Here is an 18,914-nt window from a genome sequence, read left to right on the forward strand (position 1 = left end):
CTGCCTCTGCCTCTGCCTCTGCCTCTGCCTCTGCCTCTGCCTCTGCCTCTGCCTCTGCCTCTGCCTCTGCCTCTGCCTCTGCCTCTTGGGTGTGGGATTAAAGGTATCTGCCATTATGTTCTGTTTGTGAACACCAGACCTCTTTTTTTTTTTTTTGGAGACAGGGTTTCTCTGTGTAGCCTTGGCTGTCCTGGAACTCACTCTGTAGACCAGGCTGGCCTTGAACTCCTGAGAGCTGGGATTAAAGGTATATGCTGTTATCAACTAGCCTTTTTTTTTCTTTTTTTGTAGTTTTATGTGTATGTTTTGCCTGCCTGCATATATGTTTATGCACCGCACACATGTATTTCCTTCGTAGACCAAAAGAGGCTCTTGAAGCCCCTGAAACTGGAGTTGCAAGAGATTGTTAGTTCCAGTGTGAGTGTTAGGAACCAAACTTATTTCTTCTGCAAGAGTAGTCAGTGCTCCCGACAGCTGAGCCCTCACTCTCGCTCCCAAGTTCAGTGTTCTTGCAGAGGATCCCAGTTTAGTTCCAGCATCTAGTCAGGTAGGTCACAAAAACCTGTAACTACAGCGCTAGGGAAGTAGATGCCTTCTTTGGCCTCCATGGGCATCTGCACTCACACACATAAACATATAATTAAAACTGAAATAAATCTTTAAAAATAATAATATAAAATCAAAGTTTTTTGATGTCTCTAATATGGAATGACCATGTGAGGTGATTGTACATGATAAAGGTTTTGCATAGAGCTTTGTATTATTTTCATGTATGTAGAAATAAGAATGATCAGGTTCTTTCATGGATACTGGTGCTTAAATAGGATAGCATTACTTTAAAGTATCAATTGTGCTCATTAAACATTTCACTTGAAATGTTAGCTAGCAAATGTCAAAGGAGGAAAGGTTTCTGTTGACTCATGCTTTCAGAGGTTGGCTAGTTCCGTTGCTCCTAGGCCTGAGGTGAGGGAGAATATCAGGCAATCATTCTTACAGTAATGAGGCTGTTCATGATACAAGAGTTCAGAAGGTGAAGGAGAAAGAATGAGCCATGGGGGCTTAGATAAGGTGTATCCTTCAGCTGGGTGGTAGTCTGAGCACCTTTAATCTCAGGGGCAGTGGATCTCTGAGTTCGAGGCCAGCCTGGTCTATAGAGCAAGTTCCAGGACAACTGGAGCTGCACAGAAAACCCCTTATTGAAAAACAGGTGTGTGTGTGTGTGTGTGTGTGTGTGTGTGTCTTTCAAAGGCATGGGCTTCCTCCAGCTAGGTACTAGATCACACACCTAAGACCTCCCAATAGCATGGTCAGATGGAACCAAGCTTCTAGCACATGAACGTTTGGGGACATGCCAGATGTGATAACAGTCTTGAAGGTCATCCGTGAGTAATGGAAATTTAGAAAACATTGATCTAGTGCTACTAATCCTGCTTGTAGCTGCTAGTGGGGGCTTAAGGTTCATTGATATTTCACCATTATGTAATCTGTTGAAAAGTAAATCATTGATTACATTAACATTTTGACTTATGGTTTATCTTTCTTATTTTTTAAACTAACATAAAATGATATATATTTGAGGCTGGATAGATGGCTCAGAGTCAGCAGTTAAGAGTCTTTGCTGTTCAGTTCCCAGCAGTTACTGGGAAACACAGCCTCCAGTAAATCCAGCTCCAGACTATCTGACACCCTCTTCCGGCCTCCACAGATATCTACATATTCATGTGCGTGAATACACATACACACACACACAAAAGATATTTTTATTAACTATATTTATGACCTGTCTATCCATCTATCTATCACACTGTATTTTGTTATTACCTTGCTTTTTTCTCCTCCATCTGACAGTTTCATGCAGATGAAAAAATATTTTTCTTTCTGAACTATTTAAGAACAGATTATATAGTTTTATATTTCTGTGTACTTGTTTAGGCTGTTGTGTCATGAACCCAAAGCAGTTTCTGGGCTTTGGGGCTTTTTTTTTTTTAATGATGTGGGGCAGGATGGTTTCTTTGGCTGCGGATTTAAATCAATAGATACTGATTAATCTGGTATGTTTTATGTTTTGTGTTCTTTCTGTAGCTCGAGATGCAGCTGTGCAGAAAATTGAGACTATTATTAAGGAACAGTTTGCTCTTGAGATGAAGAATAAGGAACATGAGATTGATGTCATTGACCAGGTATAATAATGATGAATTGAAAACACTAAACTTATGGAGGGAAAGTATACTATTTGATGAGGTTTATTTAAAAAAAAATTTCCAGTGTTGGGCATGGTGTCACACATCTTCAATCTCAGCATTCCAGAGGACCAGACAGATGGACCTCTGTGAATTCTAAGACATTTTGGTCTTTATAATGACCTTCAGGCAGCCAAGGCTACAGAATGAGGCACTCTCTCAAAACAAAAACAAAAAATTATTCTGCTGGGATGGGCACACATCTATAATCCCAGTACTTGGGAGGTAGAGACCGAGGAACCAGACATTTAAGGTCATCCTCAGCTACGTAGTGTATTTGAAGCCAGCCTGGGACACGTGAATCTTTGTCTCAAACAAACCAAAATAAGTAAAGTTGGAGATAAGATAAAAAGTTCTATTTGAACTTCCATCCCCAAAGATAATCCTTTTTGGTATTGTTCTTATTATACTATAGTTATTTCTTAGTTAGTAAATATGCTCGGTATATTTTGTTTTTGTTTGTTTTATTTGTAGGTTTCTTTTCTTTTTTTTTTTTTTTTTTTTTTTTTTTTTGTTTTTTTTTGTTTTTTTTGAGACAGGGTTTCTCTGTGTACCCCTGGCTGTCCTGGAACTCACTCTGTAGACCAGGCTGGCCTCGAACTGAGAAATCCGCCTGCCTCTGCCTCCCAAGTGTATAGTGTTCTTCTGCCTGTATATAGGCCAGAAGAGGGCACCAGATCCCATTACAGATGGTTGTGAGCCACCATGTGGTTGTTAGAAATTGAACTCAGGACCTCTGGAAGAGCAACCAGTGCTCTTAACCTCTGAGCCATCTCTCCAGCCCCTGGTTTGTTTGTTTTTTGTTTTTGTTTGTTTGTTTGTTTGTTTTTGTTTTTTTGAGACAGGGTTTCTCTGTGTAGTCTTGGCTGTCCTAGAACTCAGTCTATAGACATGGCTGATCTTGAATTCAAGAGATCTGCCTGCCTGGTTCTGCCTCCCAAGTTCTGGAATCAAAGGTTTATGCCATCAGGCTCAGTGTATTTGGAATTTTTAAGACTTTTCTAATCAGGGAAGCACACACACTGCCTCCATCCTCAGTCTGCTTTTGGGTAAAAACATAGACTCCAGGGCATTGCTTATACACATAAAGTGCATCTGCAGCCTGTATCTTTGCCAGTTTAATTCCGTGTGAAGTATTTATTTGTTGAAGCAATTCAAGAAGCTGAGTTCATGCTTTTGTGGTTTGTGTTTATTCTGTGGATTTTAAATCCTTATTGTTATTTGTCTATTTAAACAACATTTAAACTCTCACTTGTTTTTAGCGACTGATTGAGGCCAGAAGGATGATGGATAAGCTCCGAGCCTGCATTGTAGCAAACTATTATGCTTCAGCTGGCCTCCTGAAAGTTTCTGAGGTAAGTGGTCCTCGTATTCCAGTCGATTCTCAGCCACCATTTTCTTTGTCTGGGGGGGAAGTTGGGGCAGTGTGAATTCCCTACCATTGAGACATTTCTTATATTGGCCTTTAGAATTTAATAAGCCTGGCCACCTTTCTGAGGGACATAGATCTTCAGGCAATGTGACTAACATGATCCTGTCCTTTCTCTACTGATTGCTAGTGTATTACTAGCAGGAAGACCTCACTGCAACTCCTCCTAGTTCTTCCTCTTTTGTTTTGCCTTACCCAGCATGCCTTGTTCTTTTAAATGCTACTTCATAATGATAATTTTCAGTATAAGAAAAGGACAAACATGTTTACATACCATGCAGATTCATCAGTTTAAAATTCTATTGTTTTCTTTCCTCTAAAGCATTTAAAATTAAGTTCTTAGACATTATAGCATTTCAGTGCTCACTATAAAACTTTTACTCTTTTCCTCTTTTTCCTGGCAGCTGTGTATTAACCCGAGTGCCCGTGAAAGGCACACATATATAATACCTGTAAAAACACAAAGTCAGAGACTTAAAAATACAAGTAAATAGTCAGTAAGGTAAAACAAAACAAACAAAAACCAAATAAAGCATTATGCGTAGGTATTATCCCAGCATTTCTCTGCATCTAAAGTTCCTTTGAGGATGTTCGTCTTGGGCGAGGATTGACCTCAGTCTAGTATGACTTCATTTTAAATTGACGACATCTACAAAGACCCGTCTTTTAACCCCCTTCTGTTCTCTGTGTGTTTGCTTGTGCCTGTAGTTGGCCCCAGGCTCTCACATATGATAGGTATATTCAGTAACTTAGACAGCCCCTTAGGCTAGTTCTGAATAAAGCTACAGATTCTGGGTGGTCATGAATTTGTGGAAATTGTACTTTCTACAATTCTGGCATCCTTGATTAAATAGCTCAATATTGGCTCAGCACAGTGGACATCGTGAGCTGCGTTTGCATGAGCTAAGGAGACTGCAAGTAGGTACTCAACATGAAAAACTGGTTAGTGTTTTGTTGATTTACCACTGGGATCTGTGCTGTTTGGTTGTCTAGAAATGTACCAATTTTAGCTCTTGATGTTCTGATTAAGATTTACTAAGGGCTGGAGATATGGCTCAGTAGTTGGGTTTACTTGAGTTCAGTTCCCAGCATCTACATGGTGGATAGCAACTATTAGTAACTTTACTTTCAGGAGATCCAACACCACCTTTTGCCTTTTGCGGGTATTTGGTATTCACATGTTGCACATGTGTGCATACAAGCAAAACACTCATACAGATAAAATCCTTAAAAATTTTAAAAAACATTCAAGAAATCTTTAGCTAGTCGTTGTTTTAGATAGCCATTTAGTTATTTTAGTTTGGAGAACACACAGTACGGAAGTGTGCTGTTACTGAATTAATCAGCTGTATATTTTATTTCAAAACATTAGTCTCTTCACCCAGACCATGGCTTTTGTTTTGATTAATAGCTCTGTCTCTGTCACACACACCCCCCACCGTGTGTGTGCGCACGCGCGCGCGCGCGCGCGCGCGTGTGTGTGTGCACATGCTCCTGTGTGTGTTGGGATGACATCTTGCAGTGTAACTCCTATTGTTTTAGCAGCTGCAATCCCCCTGTCTCTGCCTGCCTCCTAAGTACTGGGATTACAGATAGTATTACCATGCCCAGCCAGTGATACAGGTGGTTTTTTGTTTGTTTTTGTTTTGTTTTGTTTGTGTGTATGTGTATTATTTTATTTTTTAAATCATATGTGTTTGTGTCTGGGTATGTACACATGAGTGCAGATACCAGTGGGCAATGGGGGCCAGAGGTGTCCTTCTGATCCATTTCCTTGGAGCTGGGGTTGAAGTTGTGAGTTCGTGACATGAATGCTAGAAGACCCAATGACACCTCTTTAAAAACAACTGAACTTAGGCCCCTGAACTAGCCTGAAGGAATGCTCTACATTGCTGATTTTAAAGCTTCTGCTTCTGTTGTTTTTTAACTCTAGTGTGGGTTTCATTTTTTTATACTGTGTACTTTCATTGTTTGTTTTGTGACTATATAATCCAGGCTGACCTGGAACTAAAGATTAATTTACTTACTTAATTATTTAGATTCCAAAGATCTTGGGATTGTAGGTATGAGCCACAATGCCTAATTGTGTGTCCTTTTAAAATCAGTTTTGCTGGGAATAGTGACACTTACCTTGAGCTCCTGGCCTTCCTGCTTCTACCTTCTGGATGCCAGGATTACAGACTTGTTCTGCTAAGCTGCATACGTGTGCTACTGACGTCATGCATGCTAGACAGTCAGCTAAGCTACAAAAAGCCCTTATTTTGTGTTTTCAAATGTAGCCCAGGGTGGTCCAGAGATTCAGATTCTCCTGCCTTAGTTTCCTGAGTGATGGATTCACAGGCATGTGCCCCTACCACACCTGGCTCATTTTTGACTTTTAGAATTAGAAATTTTACACAATTACTTGTCACTCTAGTTTTTATTTCATTAATACAGGCTAGGTATAAGAATGTACAGATATAGAGAGATTTTTTTTTTCTTTTTCTTTTATTTTTGGTTGTGAGCCTAGCCTTTACTAGCTGAGCCATCTCTTAATCCAGGATGTGGAGAGATTTTTGAAAGATTGTTAACCTGATCTTAACATAGGAGTTTCAGGAGTTTTAGTAGGTTCTCATCAGTTTTAGTGGGTTTGATTGAGTTTGCTTCTTTTGTTTTTCTAGGGATTAAAGACATTTGATCCAATGGCTTTTAACCACCCTGCTATCAAGAAATTTTTGGAATCACCATCTAGGTCATCATCTCCTACCAATCAGAGATCAGAAACCCCGTCTGCCAATCACTCTGAAAGTGACTCTTTATCTCAGCACAATGACTTCCTGTCTGACAAAGACAATAACAGCAACGTGGATATGGAGGAAAGACTCTCAAGCACCGGGGAGCAGAGACCAAGCCGGAATACTGGAAGGGTAGAGGCTCCAGGGGCAAATAGACCTGCTATTTTTTAAATGTGGCTAGAACAAAAGTAGTTTGATTTTTACAGCAGAGAAAAAGACTTTTGCTTCTTTGAGATAGGGTTTCAGTCTGGGGTTGACCAGGCTAGTCTAAAACTTGATTTGTCTCTTGCTACAGTTCCCAAGTGGTGATGTTATAGGATTGAACCATTGTATAGGTCTAACTAAGAAGCTGAAGCTTTTTTTTTTTTTGGGGGGGGGGTGTCTTCTTGCACTATAGCCAGGCTGGTCTCAAATTAGCAGAGTCCTCCTTCCTTGGTCTCCTGAGTGTTGGGTTACAGGTGTGAAGCATCGTAGCCAGCAACACTGAGTATTAGCAGTTATCACAACTAACAGTTAAAGCTCTGCCATTGTGGAGTGTGTGTGTGTGTGTGTGTGTGTGTGTGTATTTTAGAGCATAGCACTCCAGAGTGCAACATAGCTCTTGGATGCCATTCACAAAGATGGGAAGGAACCCCTAAGATGGTAGTTCCGTGATCTTGCTGAAGGTCCAAGTAGTAGTAACTCCTATAATTTGACATACAAAAAACAAATACACAATTCTTCTCTTGACCCAGTTTTGCTATGAGGCCCCGGCCAGCCAGGCACTGATTACATACACCAGGTTGGTCGGGAACTTGTAGTGATCACCCTACCTCTGCCTCCCTAGTGCTGGGATCACTGTGCCCAGCTATGATAGTGTGTGTGCCTATCTTGAAGCTACACAGTACCTGGCTTACTTGGTGTTGGTATTTATGTATAGAGTCACTATCAAGTTAGACCAGTGATGTCACAGCTACAGCTTCTGTGATAAACTGAACTTCCAAGTAGCTTTCCATACATTCAGGCATCAGTGTTTGATTTAATGTTCATAAAAACAGATTGTTATTTTTTATTATAAATTAACCTGTCTATCGTTGGAAAATTAAAACAGGAAAGCCTGTTTAAAATTAACCCATACTTTGACAACTCATAATCAGGACTCTGAATATTTAGCTTTACTTGTGTTTGATCAGTACTCTTTCTCTTACTGCCGCCTTTTAAGCTGGGATTACAGGCACGTGCCGCCTCATACTGGAATAGATGGTGTTGGAGCCTGAACCCAAGGCTTGGCACAGGCCAGAGAAGCTCTCTACCAACTACTACAGCCCTAGACTCACTAATATCTTATTGTTGGTGGTGGTGTTTTTTGAGACAGGGATTCTTTGTAGCCCAGACTGTCCTGGAAACACTCTTTGTAGACCAGGCTGTCCTCAGAACTCGAAGATCTACCTGCCTCTGCCTCCCAAGTGCTGGATTTAAAGGCATGCGCAGCTATGCCCAGCTCTTTCTTTAAAAAAGGAAAATAGGCTGGAGGGATGGCTCAGTGGTATTCTTCCAGAGGACCTGAGTTTGTTTCCCAGTATCCACATGGCAGCTCACAGTCGTTGTAACTTTAGTTCCTAGCAATCGACAATCTCTTGGGGCCTCAGTGGACACTAGGCAACACACATGCAAGCAAAACAGTTATAAATACAATATAAACTAGACATCAACACCAAAATACCAACCATGCTGCCAGGTGTTGTGGCCCATGCCCACAATCTCAGCACTCAGGAGAGCAGATGAGAGCTACATAGCGAGTCCCAGGCCTGCTGGGTTGTAGAAGACCCTGTTCTCTGAAAGATAAAAATTCTGAGTTACTTAATTTGTCCTCTCATTATGTCAGCACCCCTCTGAATATTGTTTAATGAGCACAGATGTGGATGTCATTTCTTTCAGGACACGTCTAGTATCAGTGGCTCCCACAAACGGGAACGACGGAATGCTGACCTCACAGGAGACGAGACCTCCCGACTGTTTGTCAAGAAGACAATAGTAGTCGGCAATGTGTCCAAGTGAGTACAGGAAATGTTTCCCGTTAACCACTCACTCACACACGAGCACTTTGCCCGCACTGCTTCTTTGCAGTGGTAGTACAGTAGGAGGAGCTCTGGAATTCTTTCCTCCTAGCTTGTTTTAAAAGTAAATGACAATCTAGAAATATTCATAGAGTAATCTTGCACCTTAGAACTGAGACGATTTCATCTCCAGTTTCCCTGATTCAGTGATGTTCTGCCTTGGACCATATCTGTGGCTGTTGCTGGTGATAGATGAGGTGTTTACTCTTGAATGCCACTATAGGAGAAACAGGGTGGCATACTTTCTATGCTTCCAGTTACTTACTTACTTTATGTGTGTGAGTGCCTGTGTTTATGTGTTCCACATGAATGTCTGCTTGCCTGCTGAGGCCAGAAAAAGGCGTCAGATCCCCAAAGCTATAGTCACAGAGTAGGGAGCCTCCATGTGGGTTCTGGGAACAAACCTGGATTCTCTGGAAAGGCAGCCCATGGTTTTAACCCATGAGCCATCTCTCAGCTCCCACTTATTTATTTTTGAGCCAGTGTTTTGCCAAGCTGTCCTCAAGCTCACGTGTTCCTGCCACAGCTGTCTGCATAGCTCATGTTCAGATACACCACTATTCCCTGTTGCTGCTTACACTTTCATGTGAAATTTAGGTATTTGATTTATTATTATTATTTGTATTTTGTTTGCTTTGTTTTGTTTTTGAGCAGGGTCCCACTGGTCTAGAACTCTGTAGAAGTGCTTGCAGCTCGCTCCAGAGTGCTGGCAGGAAAGGCATGCACTGATGTACCTGGGTATTCAGTTATTTGCGAACCAGTAAGGTAGTAAGGTTTTATCATTGCAGTTTACTCTGGCTTTTAAAGACATGTTTTCTTCCACTTTCATAATCTCCACATTTCATATTTAGCTGCCATTATCCCTATCAAAGTACAAACCAATGTCTTTTTTTCTGAAAACTCCTTTTGTGGAAAATTTCTTTTGTGGAATAGAATTAAGGGCTGAAGAAGTGGCTCAATGATTAAGAACACTGGATGTTCTTCTGGGGGATCCAGGTTCAGTGCCCAGCCCCAGTGTGCCTGCTTACAACTGTTTGTAGCTAGTTCCAGGGGGTACAACACCCTCTTCTGTCCTCTGCAAGAACTGCACACATGATGCACATGACATTCATGCAGCAAAATACCTATATATGTACAATTTAGTGATGTAAGTGTGATAGCATTTTGTGGTTTGATTTCTCCTCTTCCTCCTTCTTCATCTTCTTTCTCCTCTTCTTCCTCCACCTCTTTCTTCATCTTCTTTCTCCTTCGTCTTTCTCCTCCTCTTTTTCCTCTTCTCCCTTTCTTCCTCCTCTTCCTCTTCCTCCTCCTTCTCTTCCTCTGTATGACTTCAAGGCCAGCTTGGGCTACGTAGTGAGACCCCATCTCAGAACTTAACAGAAAACAATCAAATGAACAAAAAAATCAGTATTAAGGTTTTTAGTGAGTCCAGAGGATAAGCCAAAGAGATTTCCATCATAAATCATAAAAATCACTGATGTTTACCATCAAGTACAAAGGGTCTAATTTTTGATTCCCTGATGAATATTTTAACACTAAATACTTTGAAGTCAGTTTTTGTTTTATTGATAGTGACACTGAAAATTTTACTGTGTGCTTAGTTTGGGTTATTTTGTTTGTTTGATTTGTTTTGAGACAGGGTCTCATTATATAGCCCTGGCTAACCTGAAACTTAAAGAGATCACACACTTCAACTTCTCCTGTGCTGAAATTAAAAGGAAGAGGGGCATGCTTGGGGGCTGCCAAGGTGGTTCGGTGGGTAGAAGCACTTACCACGTGTGTCTGGTGAACTGGGCTCCACCCTGGAACACACATAGACATCGACAGAGAGAACTACTGTACAGAGGTCGTCCTCTGACCTCCGCATACAGTCCCTCTCACCTGTGCCCCCAGTGAGTGAGTAAATGAATGAGTGAATAAATCTGACAATAAATGCAAGTAGAAAGTTCTAAAATATTCCTGGATGTGCATCTGTCAACCTTATATATGTTTCTTGGATTCATACTTGGTGGAGTGTTCAGAGACTGCCTGGGTCTGATCTTGAAGGAGTCTACAGCTGACAGTCCTTCTCTATCTAGTGTTACCAGCTGTGCTTTGTCTAGTCTTCTAGCAGCAGTGAAGACACTTTTACAGAACAGCGTCCCTTCATCTCACAAGGTCCTCTTTGTGGACAAACAGTAGGACAGCACTGTGACAGTGCTTAACATGTAACCAATTCAGATCATCATCGGGTTCTAACTGTCACTACCGCAGTGACAAAAACAGTCTCTGTGTGTCCATCATTATAGCATTCCAGAGTTCTGTACCTTCTTTGGCCTATTTGTGAAAACAAACTGGATGTTTCAGTTTCCTATGCTGGGTCCTATTGCTGGAACTGTATTCTGGAGATGAGCATTTGAAGGTGTATTTTTGTTTGTGTTAATTGTTTAGCCAATTGTTCAGCCCAAGCCATAAAACATAAACCTCCTTACGCAGACTAAAGAAATCTGAAAATCTGCCCAGGAACCGATAGTGATCTTTGAGATTTGTCCAGAAGCTGATAGGGAACAGAAATGGCTGTACTTGCTTACATCTGTCTCTGTGTGAAAATGCTCAGCTGTCTTCTCTATGCCTCTGTAGGAAGCATCCAATGGCCAGAACAAAGCCAACCATAAGAACTGAGACCTTACCTTAATGTGTCTGCCAGTCTTTGACTCAGAGTAAAAATGTACTTAGCAAACTGATATATGATATCTGATATATGATTTATTGCACAAATATTTTTTTTGTCAAGTGTCTAAGTTTGGGGAAACATTTTTTAGAACTCTGTGTGTGTGTGTGTGTGTGTGTGCGCGCGCGCGCGCGCGCACGTGCGCACACATGCGCTCCAGCATGTCTTTGTGGTGCTTGTGTATATCTGCGTGTGCGTGTGTATGTATATGTGTGCTTGTGTTTGTGTGTACACGTGTGTATGATGTATGTGTGTTCATCAGAAGACACCCTGTGGAATCATTCATCCACCTTTACATGGCCTCCTGGGATTAAACTCTGGTCATGAAGCTTACATGGCAAGCACTTTACCTGCCAAACCATCCTCCAGCCCTTAAAACCAACTTTTTAATTATTTTTAGGATTAATGAAAGTTTAATAAGATTAGTGAATATGGTATTATTACACAAAATTCAGTTCTTATTTGAAAGGCACATATTAGCTAACATTTAAAAATGATTTTTTTTTTTTTTTTTTTTTTGGTTTTTTGAGACAGGGTTTCTCTGTGTAGCCCTGGCTGTCCTGGAACTCACTCTGTAGACCAGGCTGGCCTCGAACTCAGAAATCCGCCTGCCTCTGCCTCCCAAGTGCTGGGATTAAAGGCGTGCGCCACCACCGCCCGGCTAAAAATGATATCTATATTAGCATTCAAAACATTCTCAGTAAATTAAACAAAAGACAGGCTAGCCTTTCAAGAAGAATTTTTATACTTTATTAGAAGGAATAGAGCAGTCGACTAACAGTCAAGGAGGCTCAGAATTGTTGTAAATGCCACTTCTCCCTAAGTTAAAACTGACCTGCAGAAAAAGTGCGGGGACTGGCAATGATTGTGTGGACAGGGTGTGGCACATCTTGTACCTTGCGGGACTAAGATAATCAGAGACCTAATGAACACATCAGAGGCCATGGCCATGTTTTTCACCAGAATCTAAGAAGGGTGTCCCATTCATTGGCGAAAGGCAAAGCCCACCAAGGATAAAGAGACATCATGTGCCATGGTCATACCCAGTTTATTTCTACTTCAGATACCCACTCAATAAGAAACCAAGTTTGATTATTCTTTTAATTTGTGATTGATAATTAGAAAACAAACTTGAAGGGACTTAAGTAGGCATGGAGGTTTTAGGAAAAGTAAGGATTGGAGACTGGTCAAGTGTGACTGCTGTTAGTTACTGCTGGAATCTTTATTATTAGTTGTGTATATGTGTTTTGTCTTGATGAATACCACATGTATGCCCACAGAGGTCAGAAGAGAGCATCGAATGCCTTGGACCTGGAGTTAATAGACAGTTGTGAGCTGTTCTATGGGTACTGGGAATCACAGATCCTCTGGAAGAGCAGCTGAGACATTTACTCTAGCCTCAGTTATTAGTTTTGAGGTTTTAAGTTTATTTTTATTATGTGTTTATGTCCATTATTTTTGTATGCATGGACTTGTACATTATGGCATGTGTGTGGAGATCAGGACATCATTCTAAGTGGGATCTGGAATCCGGATTATCAGAATTTTGTGGCAAGCACCTTCCCCCACTTAGCCATCTCACCAGCATGATTGATTAGATTTTTGAAGGAAGAAACTCACCTCTCTCTTTCTTCTCCAGGTACATACCTCCAGATAAGCGGGAAGAAAATGACCAATCAACCCATAAGTGGATGGTGTATGTCCGAGGGTCACGGAGAGAGCCCAGCATTAATCACTTTGTCAAGAAAGTTTGGTTCTTCCTTCATCCTAGCTATAAACCAAACGATCTTGTGGAAGTTAGGTGAGCACATTGAAGATTTACTGAATTTGAGAAAAGTGAATAACTTTGTAATGTGCCTTAGGAATGTTTATACCGTTAATTTGTTGCTCAGTGCCCACTCTCTGTCATTAGATAGCTTTTTGTTGTGGTATTCCTCTGCAGTTTTTCTAACTGGCCCTGCCACCTCCTGTCATATTGTCACTGCTGTGTTGGTACCCTTTGAAGGACTGGTGCATAGAAGCTGTTACCAATAATTAAATACAGCATTTTAACATTACAGTAATGTTTACGGTTCCCCATAATGTCACTGTTTCAGATGTAATCATAGTGGTATTCTGTACACAGACTTAACCTAGTAGTACAATTATTTCAGTGAGATGGGATGGTTATATGTACCTATGTGAAATTTATGTTATTTAGGTGTGTTCTCTACATTTCTATATGATGTTAGCAGCTCCAAACACCCTTACTATCTTGTACTTTATTGTTACTGTCAGTGAAATTTCCCATATCCCTGTGTGGCACAGAACAATCTATTTATGGCCCTGCCAAAGTCCTTAAAGTGACAGATATCCTCCCACCCCCACCCCAGCGTGTTGGGATCTAGGAAAGAGTGTTGTCCTTTTCATATCTCTGGTTTATGAGCCAGCTTTTCTCCTTTCTTAAAAACACTTCAGTTCAGCAGGATGGTAGCACTGAGAGGCAGAACCAGGAGGACCTCTGTAAGTTTGAGGCCAGCTTGATCCAGAGAGCTAGTTCCAGGACAGCCAGAACTACAGCAAGAAACCCTGTCTCCAAAAACAAAACCCCCTAACCTCAGTCCCGCGTTGCAGCCCGTGCTGCCTGCCTCCTCCTTCACTGTAATTACCTATTAGTCTCCCCTATGAACGCCTCTTTGAAAACCAGCTGTAGAACCTTGTTACTCGTGTTGTTCTTTCCACTAGAACGCGCTCATCCTTGGGGTGTATGCTCAGGAGGCGTATAGCTGGGTCTTGGTGTACAAGTATTCCCAGCTTTCCAAGAGACTGCCAAATTGATGTCCAAAGCAGTTGTACAAGTTTGCACTCCCACCAGCAATGTATCTTAGCCATTCTGAAGGGTATAAGATGGAATGTCACGGTTCGTTTGATTTGCATTTCTCTGATGACTAAGGACGTTGAACATTCTCACCATTCAGGATTCCTCTGTTGAAAAATCTCTTTTTAGCTCTATACCCCATTTTTAAATTGGGTTATCTGGTTTGTTGATGACTAGTTTCTTGAGTTCTTTATATATTTTGGATATTAGCTCTCTGTTAGATATGGAGTTGGTGAAAATCTTCCCCATTTGTAAGGCTGGCCTTTTGTACTATTGATGGTCTCCTATGCCTTACAGAAGCTTTTCAGTTTGATGAGGTTATTGATTGTTGATCTCAGTGCAAGCTGTTGGTGTTCTGTTCAGGAAGTTATGTCCTGTACCAGTTTGTTCAAGGCTATTCCCTAATTCCTCTTCTGTCAGGTTCAGGGTATCTGGTATTATGTTGAGGTCTTTGGTACACTTGGACTTGAGTTTTGAGCAGGATGATAGATAAGAATCTGTTAGCATTCTCCACGTAGACATTCCATTAGACCAGCACCATTCGGCAAAGATGTTTCCTTTTTTCATTGTATGTTTCTGGCTTCTTTATCAAAAATCAGGTGTCTATAGGTGTGTGGATATGTCTGGGTATTCCACCAACCTGTCTGTTTTTTATGTCAATGCCATGCAGTTTTTATTACTTTCTAGTACAGCTTGAAATCAGGGATGGTTATACCTCCAGAAGTTCTATTATTATTGTTCAGGATTATATTAGCTATACTGTGGGGTTTTTTTTGTTTTGTTTTGTTTTGTTGTTGTTTTTTCCAAACTAAGTATAATATTGACCATTCAAGATCTGTAAAGAATAGTGCTGACATTTTTTTTAAAGACTTATGCTTTTATTTACATTTATTTATTTACTTATTTATTTATTGTATGTGAGTACACTGTCTTCAGACACACCAGAAGAAGGCATTGAATCCCCATTACAGATGGTTGTGAGCCACCATGTGGTTGCTGGGAATTGAACTTAGGACCTCTGGAAGAGCAGACAGTGCTCTTAACCACTGAGCCATCTCTCCAGCCCTAGTGCTGACATTTTGATGGGGATTGCTTTGAATCTGCAGATTGCTTTTGGTAAGATGAACATTTTTACTATGTTAATCCTAACAATCCAAGAGCATGGGAGATCTTTCCATCTTCTGAGATCTTTTTTGATTTCTTTCTTCAGGGACTTGAAGTTCTTGTCACATAGATCATTACCTGGCTTGGTGAGAGTTATCCCATGATATGTTATATCATCCATGGCTATTGTGAAGGGTGTTGTTTTCCCAATTTATTTTTCAGTCTGTTTTTCTCTCCCGTCCCCCTCTTTTGGTTAATTTTATACCTAGGCTCGTTGCTGAAGGTGTTTATCAGCTGTAGGAATTCTCTGATAGAAATTTTGGGCTGGCTTATGTACTATCATATCATCTGGGAATAAAGATACGATACTTTGACTTATTTTCTGGTTTGTATCCTCTTGATCTCCCTTAGTTATATTGCTTTAGCTAGAACTTCAAGCACTGTATTGAATAGCTATGGAGAGAGTGGACAGCCTTGTTTTGTTCCTGATTATAATGGAATTGCTTTGAATTTTTCTCCATTTAATTTGATGTTGCCTTACTGCCTTGTTGATGTTGGCATATTGCCTTATTATGTTTGTCTGTGTCCCTTGTTGTCCCTAATCTCTCCAACACTTTTATCATGAAATGTTGTTGGATTTTTGTCAAAGGATTTTGCATCATCTAAAGAGATAGATGGTCATGTGTTTTTTTTTCTTTCAGCTTGTTTATATGGTGCATTACATTGACTGATTTCCATATATTGAAAATCTCAGGGATGAAGCCTACTTGATCATGGTGGATGGTCTTTTTTATGAGTTCTTAGATTTGGCTTACAAATATTTTAATTTGGTATTATATCCATGTTCGTAATGGAAATTAGTATATAATTCTCTTCTTTGTTGAATCCTTTTGTGATTTGGATATCAGGATGACTGTGCCTCATAAAATGAACTTGGCAGTGTTCCTTCCATTTCTATTTTATGGAACAATTTGAGGTGTATTGGCATTAGCTCTTTTAAAGTCTGGTAGAGGTCTGTGCTAAAACAACCTGGCCCTGGCCTTTGTTTGGTTGGGAAACTTTTTTTTTTTTTTAAGGAAATGCAAAAATATATTTATAATGGAAATATTTCATATCCTAACGCTCACTGAATTTTTGTTTTTTAAACTTACTCACTTTAGATCCCACTCACTGCCCTTTCCCGGTCACCCTTTCCCACAATCCTTCCTCTTTCCCCCTCCCTTCTCCTAAATATTTCCTCTCCCCCTGGGTATCCCCCTCACCCTGACACCTCAAGTCTGTGAGGCTAGGTGCTACCTCTCCCACTGAGTACAGAAAAGGCAGTCCAGCTAGTAGAGTATATCTCACATATAGGCAACAGTCAGACTTTTGATGGCTGCTTCTCTGTTTCCTTAGGTGTTATAGGTCTATTTAGAGTGTTTATCTGATCTTACTATAACTTTGTGTTGGTATTTATCAAGAATATCCATCTCTTTTAGATTTTTTTCAATTTTGTCGAGTATAGGTTTCTGGAGTATGGCTTACTGATTCTTTGGTTTTCCTCAGAATCTGTTATTATGTACCCATTTTTGTTTTTGATTTTGTTAACTTAGATATTCTCTCTCTGCCTTTTAGTTAGTTTGGATAAAGGTTTGTCTATCTTGTTAGTTTTTCTCAAATAACCAACTCTTTGTTTCATCGGTTCTTTGTATTGCTCACAATTGTTTCTATTTTATTGATCTCAGTCCTGAGTTTGGTCTTCCTCTTGAATGTGCTCATTTCTTTCTGTTCTAGGCCTTTCCAAGTATGCTGCGAAGTTGCTACTATAAGATTTTTTCCAAATTTTTTTTTTTAGTGTAGGCACTTAGTGCTATGAACTTTCCTCTTAGCACTACTTTCATTGTGTCCCATAAGGTTAGATATGTTTTGTCTTTATTTTCATTGAATTCTAGAAAGTCTTTGATTTCTTCCTTTATTTCTTCTTTGACCAGTGGTCACTGAGTAGAGGGTTGTTCAGTTCCATGAATAAGTCGTTCAGTTACCATGACTGTGTAAGATTTCTGGTTTTTCTGTTGTTAAAATCCACATTTAATCCATGGTGGTCTGATAGGATACAGAGGGTTATTTCAATTTTCTTGTGACTGTTGAGGCTTGCTTTGTGACCGAGTATGTGGTCAATTTTAGAGAAAGTTCCATGAGGTGCTGAGAAGACGACACATTTTTTTTTTTTTTTTTTTAATTTTGGGTGAAATGTGAAATGTTCTGTAAATGTATGTTGTCCATTTGGTTTAAAACGTCTGTTGGCTCCATTGTTTCTATTTAAGTTTTGACTGGATGACCTCTCCATGGTGAGTATGATACCAAAAATCTCCCACTATAAAAATGTGAGGGTCAATGTATGATTTAAGCTTTAATAATGTTTCTTTTGCAAAGATGGGTGCTCCTCTATTTGGAGCACAGATGTTAAGAATTGAAACATCATCTTGTTGGATTTTTCCTTTGTTGAGTACTAACTATTCTTTCAGTCTCTTTTGATTAATTTTACTTTGACGTCTGTTTTGTTAGATATTGGAATGGCTACATCAGCTTATTTCTTGGGTCTATTTTCTTGGAAAACCTTTTTCCAACCCTTTACTCTTAGTTAATGCCTTTCTTTGATATTGAAGTGTGTTTCTTGCATGCAGCAGAAGGATCAATCCTGTTTCTACATCCATTTTGTTAGCCTGTGTCTTTGTATTGGGGAATTGAGTCCATTGATAATTGAGAAGTATCAGTGACCAATGATTGTTAATTCCTGTTATTTTGTTTTTCTTAGTATGTGTGTGAGAGTGTAGGCAGGCAGGTTGTGTGCAGGTGAGAGAGTGAGGGGTATAGGGGGTGTGGGGAGCTCCATGTGGTTTTCTTCTTCAGGTGTTGTTGGTGTGAGATTATTTTTTATGTTTCCATGGGTTAGAATTTTCCTCCTCGTACTTTTTCCAGGGCTGGATCTATAGATAGATATTGCTTATGAATTTGACTTTATCATAGAATATCTTTTCTCCATCTAGGGCGATTAAAAATTTTACTGGATATACTAGTCTGGGCTGGTATCTGGTCTCTTAGAGTCTGTAGGACATCTGTCAAGGCCCTTCTGGCTTTTAGAGTGTCTATTGGTGTGATTTTTTATGTTACTTACTCCTTTCCCTTTAATGTTCTTTCTTTGTTTTGTATGTCTATTGTCTTCTCTATTATGTGGCAAGGGGACTTTGTTTTCTGGTTCAGTCTATTTAGTGTTCTATAAGCTTCTTGTGTCTTTATAGGCCTGCCCTTCTTTATGTTTTGAATTGTTTCTTTTACAGACATGCACAAATACAAGCTTTTAAAAAAGCATTTTAAAATATTGAATGGCTCCTGAGGCATACACCAGAGGTTGACATCTGATCTACAGACACACATGTACACGCACACGCACAGAGAGATACATATGTAAACTTGACATTCCATGTGGGTCCTGAGGAATGAACCTGAGTGTCAAGCTCGAATCATAGTTTTCTTGACTGTATGCTTCTGCTACTTACAATTGCAGAAACTGCCAGATGTGTGGTGCACATCTTTCACCCCAGCACTCAGATGCAGAGGCAGGTCGTGTTCAAGGCCAGCCTGGTATATGTAGTAGATTCTAGAACAGCTAGAAATCCATAGTGAGTCCCTTTCTCAAAAGTGAAATAGCTGGAGCACTCTGTTTT

General features: G+C 40.1%; 1 protein-coding gene across 4 annotated transcripts in view; it reads left to right on the plus strand.

Annotated features, from left to right (window-relative positions):
- Yeats2 (YEATS domain containing 2) overlaps nucleotides 1-18,914 on the plus strand; it is a 93,194-nt gene that overhangs the window by 11,439 nt on the left and 62,841 nt on the right. For 3 of the 4 annotated variants that reach the window (XM_028770508.1, XM_028770507.1, XM_028770510.1), the window contains exons 3-7: nucleotides 2,083-2,180; nucleotides 3,503-3,595; nucleotides 6,330-6,575; nucleotides 8,361-8,476; nucleotides 12,889-13,050. In XM_028770508.1, coding sequence (XP_028626341.1) covers nucleotides 2,083-2,180; nucleotides 3,503-3,595; nucleotides 6,330-6,575; nucleotides 8,361-8,476; nucleotides 12,889-13,050 — 715 coding nt within the window. Of the gene's footprint in view, nucleotides 1-221; nucleotides 248-2,082; nucleotides 2,181-3,502; nucleotides 3,596-6,329; nucleotides 6,576-8,360; nucleotides 8,477-12,888; nucleotides 13,051-18,914 lie in introns of those variants that run through there. The other variant, XM_028770509.1, reaches the window with a different exon arrangement.

This window comes from Grammomys surdaster, unplaced genomic scaffold, assembly GCF_004785775.1.
Source record: "Grammomys surdaster isolate TR1022 unplaced genomic scaffold, NIH_TR_1.0 202, whole genome shotgun sequence".
In the NCBI taxonomy this organism is placed as follows: Eukaryota; Metazoa; Chordata; class Mammalia; order Rodentia; family Muridae; genus Grammomys; species Grammomys surdaster.